This window comes from Capsella rubella, unplaced genomic scaffold (assembly GCF_000375325.1).
Source record: "Capsella rubella cultivar Monte Gargano unplaced genomic scaffold, Caprub1_0 scaffold_6, whole genome shotgun sequence".
NCBI classification, from domain to species: Eukaryota; Viridiplantae; Streptophyta; class Magnoliopsida; order Brassicales; family Brassicaceae; genus Capsella; species Capsella rubella.
In genome coordinates, this window is record NW_006238918.1 from 12,906,076 (window position 1) to 12,918,344 (window position 12,269).

Consider the following 12,269-nt stretch of genomic DNA (forward strand, 5'->3'; position numbering starts at 1 on the left):
TAATTGGTTATACTTACGAAAATATCATACTACAAAAGTATATAACAAAAGGCTATTATTAACATTATACTGTATAGTGTTGTAAATAGAAGGATAAATAACTACCAAACAATATCATTCAACTTTTCTTAAGGAAAATGCTACTTTCTCTTAAGGGGGTGTACTAATTTTATAATTTTAGAAGATTTTAGAGGGATTTAAATGGATTTTCAGGATTTTTGGTTGATTTGTTAGAATATGTGTTTTCTTAACAATAAAAATGACAGTAATTTTGTGACATTTGGGGATAAAATATGTGTTTTTTTCTAAAACAAAAAAGGAAAATTGACGCTTCTTAGTTCTTGGTAATTTCCTTACGTATGGAAATGATGAATATCACACTTTTCAAACGTCGAATTATTTTTGCATGATGGGTTAATATACTACAACAAAGTTGTGGTAATGGTTTAGAGAGCAGCATAAGCACTACATCTCTGAAACACTCTTCAGATTACTAACTGATGTCATGTGTTTTCATTGGTTTTGTAGGCTCACTTCTCTTAGTTTTCTTCCATTTGGATTTGCATTGTGGCATACATAAGTGCATTTACATTGCATTTGTCTCGTTGAAAGTTTGGGATTATTATGACATTTTTCCCTAATTTAATCTAACATATTAACAAAAATAATTATTGTCCTTTCACCTATATATGATCTTATTAATATTTTATTTTATCTAATTACATAAGGTCGTTTGGCATAAAATTAGAGTGTATGTATGTAAATTATGCAAATATTGGCATAGTTATTCAAATGGTCGATGTTGGTGTGCAAATCTTGACAATTAAAGTATGGATTATCTAAGGCAAGTAATCGAAGATTCTCTTTATGGAAATACCTAAACTTATGCTAAAGCATGACAATTACAAAAGTGGTCAAAGCCGAACTAACTAAGGATCTAGACGAGCTAGTGGATCAGCGAATGAGCTATTCACCACAACACTATGTACAATATAACGGTTGCCATCATAGGTAATTATATAGTTAAAACTTTGTTCTCATCCATAAACGCATACACATACAAATAACCATACATATTTGAAATTTAATATCAGAACCAATAGAGCTACAAGACTCAACAAATTTTTTCTTATGTTATTACAATCGTAATATAAGTTTTATTATGGAAAAAAAAAACTAAGGATGTACGTCGGAGGCACCGCATAGGTAACATATGCATGTGTTAGGGTTTCTTGTTGGATAGCAAGTACCATGTCTTGTTTTTGGCCATTTCTTCTTACACAAACGATAACAGTCTTCTTTAACACATTTTCCTGGTTTTTTAGGCAAATACCTAGCACATGTAGTTAGCTCGTCTCCCTGCACAAATCCTGTTATTTGAACATATGAAACATTTAAAATTTCAGTTTTCATGACAAAATTCAAAATAGTTCGCGTTTTCGCGTGTAAGTAAATGTTTTTATATAACAAATATATTTACCAAAACACACTTTGATTGTTGTGACAAAACCACAACAAATATTGTTACATATCTTGTATTCATATACAAATATCAAAATACCAAATAAAACATAACTGCATTCATATACAATTTCTGGACGCATGAACCAAAAACGGAAACGAACATTATCTATATATTGCGTCTAGGTACTGTATCTGGATAACGCATCATGTTTACCAAACAAACAGGGTCTAAGAAGTTATTTTAAACTATCATTAAAATTTAATATTTAACCATAAAATAAAAAAAAAAATAAAAAAAAAATAAAAAAAAAAAAATTTAACCATAAAACCTGAAAAACGCATATAATAGATTTTATAAATTTGTAATTTTCAAGTAGCGTTTGGGACGAAACTATATAGTATGGTCTGGTTTCGGGCCTGAAGGGATGTATGAGATTCGGCTGAGAACCTTTTAGTTATTAAAAAGAAAAAATTGAGCTAATGAAAAAGAGGGCTATCTTAGTTATCTTAATTACGAATTTTGTTAATGAAAAGAGGGCTAAACCTAATATTATGGAATTCAAAGATGAAAAATATAATTATGACACAGAATTTATATACCATAATTGAATATCTTGAAGAACTAATATGGTGTTCAAATACATCACCTTTTAGAACGGCTATATGTAATTTATTAAAATGGTTCTAAATAAATTTGCATACCTATCACAAGAACGTTGAAGATAATTAGAACAGTAAACGTGAAAAGAAATAGTTTCTTCATCTTAAATGTTAGAAATAAATATATTCTGTTTTTCTTTTTTTTGTCAAGAAATATATTATGTTCTTAAAAGTAAATTAATAAACCAAAAGAAAAGAAAAAAGTGTACATAAATATTAGAATTGTATGTAACCCATATTCTATTTTAAGCTATACACCTACCTTAAATTCAGATTTAGAAGACTATTTGTGATCTTACACAATTTGATGTTTTTTTGTTCATCTCATATGTTAAAAATAGTTAAAGCCTTAAGACTCGTTCATCTTCCATATATAGAGGTAGGATTAATAATCCTTTGAATAAAGATGAATATCTCATAGTTAATTTGCATATCTTTAGATATTCAAAGAAAAAATATGGTGGAAAATTCAATGAGACACTATTTTATAAAAATATGAAATATCTCTCATATGAGAGAAACAAGTTTCTTGATCACTAAAACTTAAAAGCATAAGATTCTTGAAAATTGATAATTATATTTGTGTTTTCCAAAGTCTTTTAAAAAATTCATTTAAAGTTTAAAAAACATTTTTCTAAATAATAATCATATCAAAACTATGAATTGAATATGTGGTATTGAATTATAAGAACCGTAATGGCGATAGACACAATATATGTGTTATTGTTCTTTGAAGTTTGCTCTCATTAGACACAATATCAAAACCGGCGACTGATATCCGCCGGACAAAACGGTGTACCGATGCGTTCCCGGTGGCTAGGGATAGTAAAATGCCTAAGCCTTCCTTGTTGCTCCTTCATGTACCCTCTACACAAGAAGGCCATGGAGAACTCGTCCTCTACTGGCCTATTAACGTCGTGAACGAAAACATCAGTCTCGCTGCCGTCATAACGGTTACGAGCCAACAAACCCGCCGTGTAGATAGCGCTCATCCTCCCTGGAGCTTCCTCGTGGTAACCAGTGGGAGCATCCACCATGATCACATCCCATTGCGTGTCATACACGTCAGCTGGGAAACCCTTAAGCGACAAAGCACATTTTGAATCTCTTGGGTCAGACACGGCTTTGCAACCTTTTGTTCTCTCTAGCTCCATGAGCTTGTTCGAGTCTTTAACTTTTGTGTCGTATACGACGTGGTATGATTCCAAGTTTGGGAATTTCTTGGTTACTGTCTCGATCCAAGCTTTATCTTCCTCTAGGAACACTAGCAATGTAAGAAGTAAACTTTATATAGGAACCAGAGATTTGTTTAAACTTTTAAAAGACATGTTGTAATGAGAGAAGCTTACAAGTGCGTCCACCATGATTAAGAGATGCCCACATCAAGCTGTCGTGTCCTAAGCCAAAGACGAGGAAGTTACAAGGAGCTTTCTTGTCCAAGACTCTCTTTGAGACTGAGATTTCATCAAACGTTTGTTGTGGTGTGATCTCTGTGGTGACGTAGTGAACCAATGCATCGGATAGAGAAACAGGCAATTTGGTGCATTGTTGTGGGGTTGATGGGCATTTAGGTTTCTGGTGTTGTATGGTTGAGTTTGAAGAGGAAGAGATGGTTTCTCTTTTCAAGAAGAGAATGAACAAGACCAAGACTGAGCAACATATGAATATGAGCTTTGAGCTGATGAATGATTGTGGTTTATTCCTCATGTTTTTCCTTTCTCTCCTCTATGCGATAACCGGTTTTAATGTATGGAGAGAGCTAGAGATAAGATAGAAGAGCTTTGTGGTTGTATTTGATGTAACCTTAAAAGAGAGAATGATTGGGGAAGTTGAGGATGACATGACGGCAACTAAGGTTGCTGTTGAACCAGAAGTTGGTGGTGAGGATCTGTTGTATGTTATTATAATTTGATTGGAACGATGTGAAACGTAGTGGGGAAGGCTTTTGTTATCAAACAGATGCTTGAAAAACAAGACTTTGATGCCAAACACACAAAACATGACAGGTGTGTTTAGTCTTGATATACAATACTTTACTCTATTATATACATCAAAATGTTTCAAGTTGCTTAAAATAAGAAAAAGTACTCTCTGTAACTATGCATTCCTGATCCTGCATTGTCATATGTAATAAGTTAAAAGTCTAATTTAGAAAACTTCCATAGATTTACTGTTTCAGATCTAGCTTTCTATCTAAAGTTCCACGAACATGCCACTAATTCTATTGAGATACCTACTGTCGTAATATTCGAAAGTTCGGATTTTGACTATGTACCTTGGGAATAATGGTGTATAGGTCAGACTAGGCACTATATATGCACTATGCAGATGCTGCTGAAGAGTAAGTCTGGAAGAGGTAAGCCAGAATCTTTTGGTAATCACCTAATTGGACACCAGTGTTTGGATCAACCAAGAATGGAACCTGTAAATTGTATAAGCAACAACAGCGTTCTATAAGTGATTTGTAAGAGTGGAGACTTTGGTATAGACAGAGAGTGGAGAAAAATAGACCTTATTGGACCCTGAAGCATTTAGAAGTGAATTCATCCGTGTTGACCCTTCTCCAATGTTGTGTAATACATAGGGGAGCTCCAGCTCACACAGTGCTTCACGTACCAACCGTGAATACTGCTAGGGAAAAATAGGAATCAAAACCCTTGCTCACCAAAGTCTACTCCGGAATATAATAGTACTAAAGAGTGTATTATTTACTTCTTGATGAGAAAGTTACTATATCATAAGATTCAAGCTCTGAATTATGAAGCAATCCTCTTTATTATATATAAATCATGGATTGCAATTTACAATCTAGAACCCTAAGTATCTAGGAGATTTGTAGTGGAGACCTCTTAACTTTCCCAATGCCAAAAGGATCTTAAACAACTAACTGGTCAAAGACCCTTCATTTGTTTGCTATCTTACTCATATACAATTCTAGTGCCAATCATATTAACAGGAAAATATGGCGATAATATAGTAGTGGAATGTGTGGATGTAACGACCAATCACAAGAAGAGTCTTCCATACGAAAAAGGAAAAGAAAAAAGCATAGTACCGGGTTATTTTCGTAAGAGAAGAGCTCAAGCATTTTAGGTGGCAGATCTGTTGAAGCTTTGTCCCACAATGACATGCCTCTACCTGCTCGGAGAAGTGTTGGCATCCATCCAGTGAACAAGGTGCTGGACAATTCTAATAAAGTCAGCTATACAATTAAAACTTGTTGACAAAAATTTTTTTTATAAAAACTTTTAGTTAACAGGAAAGAGCAACTAGTCTACATGAATACTACGCTAGGATAAGAGCTGGAGACTACAGTACACAACCCAGATAGTTTGACCCAAGTATAGCAGATTCTAAAAATGCTCACCTTTCCAGAAGTCCTGTGGAAGGGCCTCTTCCATTTCCATATTGTTTAAATAGGTACTTTACGATGTCACCTAAATTAGAAAAGAGATGGGAACCAATGTAAAGATATCCAAAGAACACGACAATAGGCTATTAATGTTGGAACTTATGACTCACCACTCTCATACATTAAAGTTTCAGTATTCGGGTCGACAAGGAATGGAAACCTGCAAATTTTCATTCACAGAATTTTAACGACAAGACCATTAGAAGGAAAACAAAAACTGCTACGGAATGATGAAAACTGACAGAACAAGAATGTAAAATTACATCTCTTTTCCGCCAGATCTTCTAACTAGTTCTCTGTGTCTTACAGATCCTTTAGGACAAGGATAAACCTGAACCAACAAAATATCAGGATAAATTTTTATTTATTGCTTAATTAGCCATCTCTCGGGAAAAGATGTTTCAGTTCATACTTCTACAGAAAGGTCTAGCTCAGTCATGGCTTCCCGTACCCTCCGGCAAAAGGGACATGCCTCTATCATCCAAAAAAAACAATGAAACTCTCACAATGTAAAATTGGCTTTCCACTAATGCACTTTGTTATAGTGACATCAACAAGAACATACCAAATTCAAAAAGCTGCAATCGCAAAGGAGGATTAGAAGAAACATCTGAGTTATCTATACTCGCAGTTGATACTCGCGATCCCCATGGAAGTCTTGCAACAGATGCTAATGAAGAAGTTGCAACCTTTATTCATGCCAACCATAAGAAAAGAACACAAAATGCAGATCTTTTCGTCACATATCTAAATCTTTTATCTTGTAAGAAGTCAGCGAAACAAAAATCTATTGCCCCTGTAAATAAGTTCAGAAAACTCAATCTTCAGTCACAACTTCTCTTCCAATCTAAGGAACCATGAAATAGTTTTACAATGTTTGACATCAATGTAATGTTACTTTTATATCCAAACAGGCTTTAATAGAACCAGCAAACTGAAATCTAAACACTTCCACATCACCAAACTTAATCAGGCTCATGTGAGATCTAATTCAGTGGTTTTCTCCAAGTTACCTAATTGATATACTTTTGGCTGCAGAGCCTTGTTTTTAGAGACAAAGTGTTGCAAAACAACTACATAAATTAAAAACATGACTAACCTCTAGAGCATGATTCCGCTCTTGAGAAGGATCACCTCCCTGGAAACAACAGCTGATAAATATTAGACCAACAACATCAAGAACCTATCACTCTCGATACGTAGTTTTGAAACATGACACAACCACACAAATGAGAACACAACAACATAAACCAAGCAAAATCTCAAAACTTCGAGAAAAGAGAAGGGACTTACAGAGAAAACTTTAAGCAACGGACATAGAAAAGACAAGAAGCTTGATGACTTGCTGCTCGTATCAGACGACTTCGGTGATACTTCATCCCGTTTCGCCTCTAACTTGCTCGATTTCACATAAAGTCTCCCCCTTTGGCAAACCCATGTCCCCTTTCCTGAGATTCTCTTCGAGAATTGATGAGAATGAAACGTGGATGATGGAAACGAAGCAATCGGGTGACAAAGAGTGCTATTAACCACCGTAATTGGCATTGTTCCAATCAAAATCTGGATTTTGCAGAGACCCTTTATTCGATACTGAAGAAAGGAGAAAAATCGATTCACAGAGTCACCACAAAGTGCGAATTTTCGCCGCTTAGCTTTGAGTCTTTGACTGGTAACAACACTGTCGACGACGACGACGACGAGGACTCTTCGGAAAATCTTACCTTGGATTGAAATTTACATAATTGCCCTCTTATATTTCTAAAAGTCTCTTAAACATTAAGGGCAAATACGTAAATATTTTCCATCCCTTCTCTATCACAGACTTCACAGTCACAGAGCACATAGGTTTATTTAAGAGCAGTGTTTGGAAATCGAACAACGCGACTCGATTTCTCGCAACGCGACCCGAGAAATCGAGTTTGTAGTCATCTCAGGCGCAAATTATACTCTCCTAGGCTGTCTTGTTCGATTTTCAAAGCTTCATAGAAGAAGAGTGACGAAAGAATGCATCTTTAGTGGCTAAAAGACCTTTGATGGGGTTGTATCTTGTATGTGTGAGAGTTGTTGCTTTTGGTTGATCACTTAGCAATTGAGGAATAAAGCAAGACGATTGATCAAAATTGTATCTAGTGGCTCTTAAAAATTGAGCCTTTATTGAATTAGTGTGCATGTTAGTCATGAGAAACTGATTCTTAAAGGTCTGTTTTTGATAAGTTGTAGTACTAAGGTGTTATAATGATGTTCTATGATCTATGTTTAGGCAATGTGTGTTAGTATTAGGTCATATGTATAGTTTATCTTAGTTGGCTTGTTTGTATGTGACAATGATGCACCATCTCTGTGTATTTTGGAGTTAATGACGGTAAAAAGCTTCTATCTACATATATACTTGCACAACTAAACACGAGAGCTAAAATATGCACACTTGTTTGCATCCACAAACCACAAGTAATGTGTGTGAGACAGAGAAAACATGAATTGCCATGTACAAGGGATCACACTACATAGTTAAAGATCATACTACCACAAGCATAGCTGTGGCATTGGCTTGCTTAAATTTTTGTAAGAGTATTGTCTATTGAAGCGCTGAATCGAATAGCAGAGCCGATAAGTGTGGTGGATCTTCGTTGTTCCAGTTCAGGTAATGTTCTTTCTTGTTTTGGGTGTTAGCAAATTTTTATCCATGTCTTCTTCTACTTTGCAAATGTTCTGTTATTTTTCTTTGTTGCAGATTTCTCAAGTCGTGATTTCCTTACAGCTTCTTGGATTTGCCTCTCATGGTCTTTCAGAATGTCCTCAATGTTTCCTCCGGGAGGCATCAATGGACCCGAACAGTGCATTCTATTCTTCTTGCGTACATATGTCTGAAACAGCATGAGGAAACATCTTAGGATCCATAATCGTAAAGGGAACACTATATAGCTAATATATTAAGGCAACCAAGTTCCAAGTGTTTTATTACCGTTGTGGGTTCTATGGCTGCATCATCTTTATGTGAAGGAGACAAGTATCTCCCATTCATGGGCACGTTGCTAGATCTGGTAGCCTTCAGCTCAACTACATTGTGCCTAGAGCTCTCGTTTTTACTCCATGTTGCTGCTATGCTTGGATGAATCATTGAATTGGTATGAGAAAAGCCTTTATCTCTGTCTCCTCTTCCCATCTCTCCCCTCAAGCCGGTTCTACTATCTTCCTGAGGATTGAACCTCCGAGTGATTATTGTATCCTTTGGCTTCCCTGAAGCAACAAACTCCGGTGTTGTAGTGGTACTCTTGAAGTCTCTCGAACCCCGTCTCACAGATTCAGGTCCACGACCCTTCACAGTTTCAGCCTTTTTCCTGAATTTATATAGAGAGTGTGTTTAGGAATTCACATGAATCATGTTGTGGCTGTCTAGTGCAAGAATACATCTATAAGGAACCTTTCTAACATACCTTCTTGCTTCTTCATCACGGACCTTTGCATCAAGTTCCTTGCTTGGAGGATACTTGGGCAAACTTGATACATCACAAGGGAGTGGTTCCATTGTGAAGAACTAGAGAAAAAAGAAAAGAAAGAATAAACTGAGTTTGGATTGAGGAGGCAAATGAAGAACTGCTAGATGAAGGAAATACAAAGCTACCTTGCTACTTAGCGTCGAAGAAGCTGTGCCCCGCTTCTCTGGTTCTAAGGATAGAAGCTTGTCAACAAGAGCTAGAGCAGAAGATGGCAAATTCTTGAAAGTCTCTAGAAGGACACGCTTATAAGGTTGTTGTGGCTTGAAACTTGTCGCAAGTGGTAGCTTTGTCTTTTGCCAGTAATCATTGCATGGTGAACCACACAACTTGAAGATCTTATGCATTTGTTCCACCTAAGAGACATTGTCAAAGATACATTTCTTGAATCAATAAATTTTCAAAGAAGTGATTGTTTGATGAATGTACAGGTAAGTTATACCTCTGTTCTTCCTGGCATGATTGGTTTCCCTAAAAACAGTTCTGTAAGAATGCAACCAACACTCCACAGATCTATCCCGGGTCCATATTCTGTTGCTCCCAGTAGAAGTTCAGGGGCCCTGTACCACAAGGTTACTACACGGCTCGTTAAGGGTTGATCTTGCTCTGGATGATAGATATTTGCAAGACCAAAATCTCCAATCTTGAGGACTCCATCATTGTTTACCAAGAGATTTGAACCCTTAATGTCGCGGTGGAGGATTCCACGGCTATGGCAGTGTTCAAGCCCGCTAAGAAGTTGCTTCATGTAACATTTGATCTGCAAGAAGCAACAAGAAAAGATTTATCTCCATGTAGTCCATGATTCTTTGGTACATTTTTCGCTATAATAAAATCCTTGACGTACCTGAGACTCAGTGAATTTTACACCGGGTCTAAGAGCGAGACCTGAAAGGTCATGCTCCATGTACTCAAACACAAGGTACAAGCTACCAGAGAGTTTTGAGGTCACAAGGCACTCAAGCTTCATAACATTTGGATGGTCGAGTTTGCGCAAGATGTGGATTTCTCGGGCCATGAATCTCACACTTTCCGGATCCATATTAACGAACCTGACCTTCTTCATGGCTACCATTTTACCGGTCACAAGGTCCCGAGCTCTGTACACACTGCTGTAAGTCCCTTGTCCAATCTGCAAAACACAGTGTTCACATTATGACCAACCCAAAGAGAGCTTATACAGACTAACCACAAAATTGGATGTAATAGACACAACACAACAAAAACATATATCAATCAAGAAACTGTAATAATATGGAAACAGAGAGAGTAAAGGAACTAACTTTGTCCAGCTTCTCAAAAGACTCTGCACCTCGTGGAACCCAACCTTTGATAGCTTCACCTGCAACAGAGGTTAACCAAGAAGGCCATCCAGCTGCAATAAGCTCGGCCTCAGGGCTCTGTGGAACACTTGTGGAGATATTATTACACGGTTGAAAAATATTGAATCCTCCTCCTCCTGTCCCAATTTCTGCAGTTGAACATCTCCTGTGACACCTCGTTGGTCTCTCAACAATTACTGTTTTACCATCACTATCATCTACAGGAACAATCAACCCGCTGGCTCTAGCGGAAGGTTTTTGCGCCAACCCTTCGGTTTTGCGTCCACGGGAGCTCTCATCCGCGGATTTAAGTGAAAAATCATCTTTCTTGGAAGTTACAGGTGCAATCAACTGAACTGAGGACGTTGTTTTGTTCCAATTCTCTTTTGGTTTCTCATATTGGTCATTAACTTCTTCTTCTGCAGTTCCTTTAGAGCAAATGCATCCCATAATACTTCAGGCTGGTTCGTTGCCTATCCGCATCAAGAAACAAATATATATATATAATCCTGATTGATCCCTAAGCTTCAAAAAGAACCTAGGAATCTCAGGTTTATCAGAGATATAAAACACACAGAAGAGAAGATGATGATCAAGATTCAACACACCCAGAGAGATCTTCAAATCTTATGTACTCAGAGATCTTTTGATGTTTATATGATCCCAATTGAATAGAAGGATCTTATAAAACCCCTTGTAAATTTCAGATAAGAAGAGAGATACTTGTGAATCAAGAAACAAGATAGATTGATGATGAAGGAACGATACAAAAGAAACCCTCAATTTTTTTTGGTTTTTTCTTTTTCTTGATTCCGTTATCTCCACTGCAAGACGTTGTTAATTTGGTTTCTTGCAGCAAAAAACTGTTCTTCGATAACGGAAGAAACAGAGAGAGAGAGGAGATAACGAACAAAGAGTGTTTGTTAATTTCTGATATGGAAATTTTTAGGAATGATGATGAGGAGAGATGGATTTGGTTTTTGTGTCGCCGGAAATTATGGTGGTGCCCTAGATTCTCTGGACAAAGACAACTCACAATATCTCTTTTTTTCTTGATTTTGTTTCTATTTTTGATCAGTGTGTTTTGTTAGGAAACAGACTAACGAATTTTGCATGAAGAAGACAAAGTGAAGGTTCTGATCCAACGGTAAAAAAGAAATGAAGTTCATTCGATCGGTTTTTTTTGGGTTAGTTCGGTTTTTTCGGTTTTCGGGTATGAAAATTTGGTAATTATATCAAACCGACTAATTTTTTGGTTCGAATCAGTATAGATACTTGAAATTTGAACCGCATATATATACCCGAAGAGGTTTACTTTTTAACAGGTTCGGTTTCTATGTGGCCGATTGGTAACACACTTTAAAAGCTTTAAAAATATTTAAAACATTTAAACCAATTAATTTACCATTCGTTTTTGCTTTTTTTTTTTTTAAAGCATTGAAAGTTACTTTTTTTTTCTTCTTTGTTTTTCCATTTTTTACAAAGCCTAAAAAACCAGGCTTTAAATCTGATCAATTAAAAAAGATTTAATTTTCATTTTCTATTACATTTAAAATCTTTTCACAAGTTTATAAATATATTTTTTATATTTTACTTTTATAAATTAATTATTCTTATTTTTTTCTTGTTTTTTTAAGATCTATTTCAATAATACTTTGTTATTTATATATTCATTTCTAATATAATTTATATTTATTATAAATATAAAAATAATAATAATAAAATAACATGCACAACTTTAAAAGTTGTTCATTACCAATCAATTTTAACAGTAAAAGTTTATACAACCAAATTTTCTGCAGCTAAAATTTTAAAGTTAAAATCTCTATAGCAACAAGTACCAGTAATTTTTTCCGATCATTTGAAATACATATGCCGGCGGAAAACATTATTTTTCGGGAGACATTGGTCCAAAAG

At 35.7% G+C, this 12,269-nt stretch overlaps 4 protein-coding genes across 5 annotated transcripts; all 4 read right to left on the reverse strand.

Moving 5' to 3' along the window:
* Positions 1–1,176: 1,176 nt before the first annotated feature.
* LOC111830000 (putative defensin-like protein 142) lies at positions 1,177–2,227 on the reverse strand. The gene is made up of 2 exons (XM_023780329.1): positions 2,167–2,227; positions 1,177–1,370 (listed from the first exon to the last, which is right to left on the reverse strand). The coding sequence occupies exons 1-2, from the start codon at positions 2,225–2,227 to the stop codon at positions 1,177–1,179; spliced, it is 255 nt and encodes an 84-aa protein (XP_023636097.1).
* A 554-nt stretch (positions 2,228–2,781) lies between these two features.
* On the reverse strand, positions 2,782–3,976 carry LOC17883269 (glucuronoxylan 4-O-methyltransferase 2). Its single transcript, XM_006288317.2, has 2 exons — positions 3,474–3,976; positions 2,782–3,388 (listed from the first exon to the last, which is right to left on the reverse strand). The coding sequence occupies exons 1-2, from the start codon at positions 3,829–3,831 to the stop codon at positions 2,883–2,885; spliced, it is 864 nt and encodes a 287-aa protein (XP_006288379.1). The 5' UTR covers positions 3,832–3,976; the 3' UTR covers positions 2,782–2,882.
* Positions 3,977–4,084: 108 nt separating this feature from the next.
* Positions 4,085–7,195, reverse strand: LOC17881076. Of its 2 annotated transcripts, none has more exons than XM_023780467.1 (11): positions 6,830–7,195; positions 6,636–6,674; positions 6,102–6,225; positions 5,949–6,010; positions 5,800–5,867; positions 5,647–5,696; positions 5,492–5,561; positions 5,180–5,303; positions 4,636–4,755; positions 4,400–4,546; positions 4,085–4,237 (listed from the first exon to the last, which is right to left on the reverse strand). In XM_023780467.1, the coding sequence occupies exons 1-10, from the start codon at positions 7,079–7,081 to the stop codon at positions 4,445–4,447; spliced, it is 1,011 nt and encodes a 336-aa protein (XP_023636235.1). In that variant the 5' UTR covers positions 7,082–7,195; the 3' UTR covers positions 4,085–4,237; positions 4,400–4,444. The 2 variants fall into 2 exon arrangements, with proteins under 2 accessions (XP_023636235.1, XP_006288150.1); XM_006288088.2 differs by having other exon boundaries at positions 4,636–4,752; positions 6,830–7,193.
* Positions 7,196–8,170: 975 nt separating this feature from the next.
* Positions 8,171–10,818, reverse strand: LOC17882961 (probable serine/threonine-protein kinase At1g09600). The gene is made up of 7 exons (XM_006286613.2): positions 10,314–10,818; positions 9,878–10,162; positions 9,473–9,790; positions 9,159–9,386; positions 8,971–9,071; positions 8,499–8,874; positions 8,171–8,400 (listed from the first exon to the last, which is right to left on the reverse strand). The coding sequence occupies exons 1-7, from the start codon at positions 10,800–10,802 to the stop codon at positions 8,230–8,232; spliced, it is 1,968 nt and encodes a 655-aa protein (XP_006286675.1). The 5' UTR covers positions 10,803–10,818; the 3' UTR covers positions 8,171–8,229.
* Between the last annotated feature and the right edge of the window lie 1,451 nt (positions 10,819–12,269).

Bases quoted from the DNA above. Each gene is read 5' to 3' on its own strand.
- LOC111830000 (XM_023780329.1), bottom strand. From the start codon at position 2,227: ATGAAGAAACTATTTCTTTTCACGTTTACTGTTCTAATTATCTTCAAC. The intron at 1,371-2,166 runs GTATGCAAATTT...TTCAAATAACAG, and splicing joins CTTCAACGTTCTTGTGATAG to GATTTGTGCAGGGAGACGAG.
- LOC17881076 (XM_023780467.1), bottom strand. From the start codon at position 7,081: ATGCCAATTACGGTGGTTAATAGCACTCTTTGTCACCCGATTGCTTCG. The intron at 5,868-5,948 runs GTATGAACTGAA...TTGTTGGTTCAG, and splicing joins AGCTAGACCTTTCTGTAGAA to GTTTATCCTTGTCCTAAAGG. The intron at 5,697-5,799 runs GTAATTTTACAT...GAAAATTTGCAG, and splicing joins AGATCTGGCGGAAAAGAGAT to GTTTCCATTCCTTGTCGACC.
- LOC17883269 (XM_006288317.2), bottom strand. From the start codon at position 3,831: ATGAGGAATAAACCACAATCATTCATCAGCTCAAAGCTCATATTCATA. The intron at 3,389-3,473 runs GTAAGCTTCTCT...TTACATTGCTAG, and splicing joins TAATCATGGTGGACGCACTT to TGTTCCTAGAGGAAGATAAA.
- LOC17882961 (XM_006286613.2), bottom strand. From the start codon at position 10,802: ATGGGATGCATTTGCTCTAAAGGAACTGCAGAAGAAGAAGTTAATGAC. The intron at 10,163-10,313 runs GTTAGTTCCTTT...TGTGTTTTGCAG, and splicing joins CTTTTGAGAAGCTGGACAAA to ATTGGACAAGGGACTTACAG. The intron at 9,072-9,158 runs GTAGCTTTGTAT...TTTTTTCTCTAG, and splicing joins CTTCGACGCTAAGTAGCAAG to TTCTTCACAATGGAACCACT.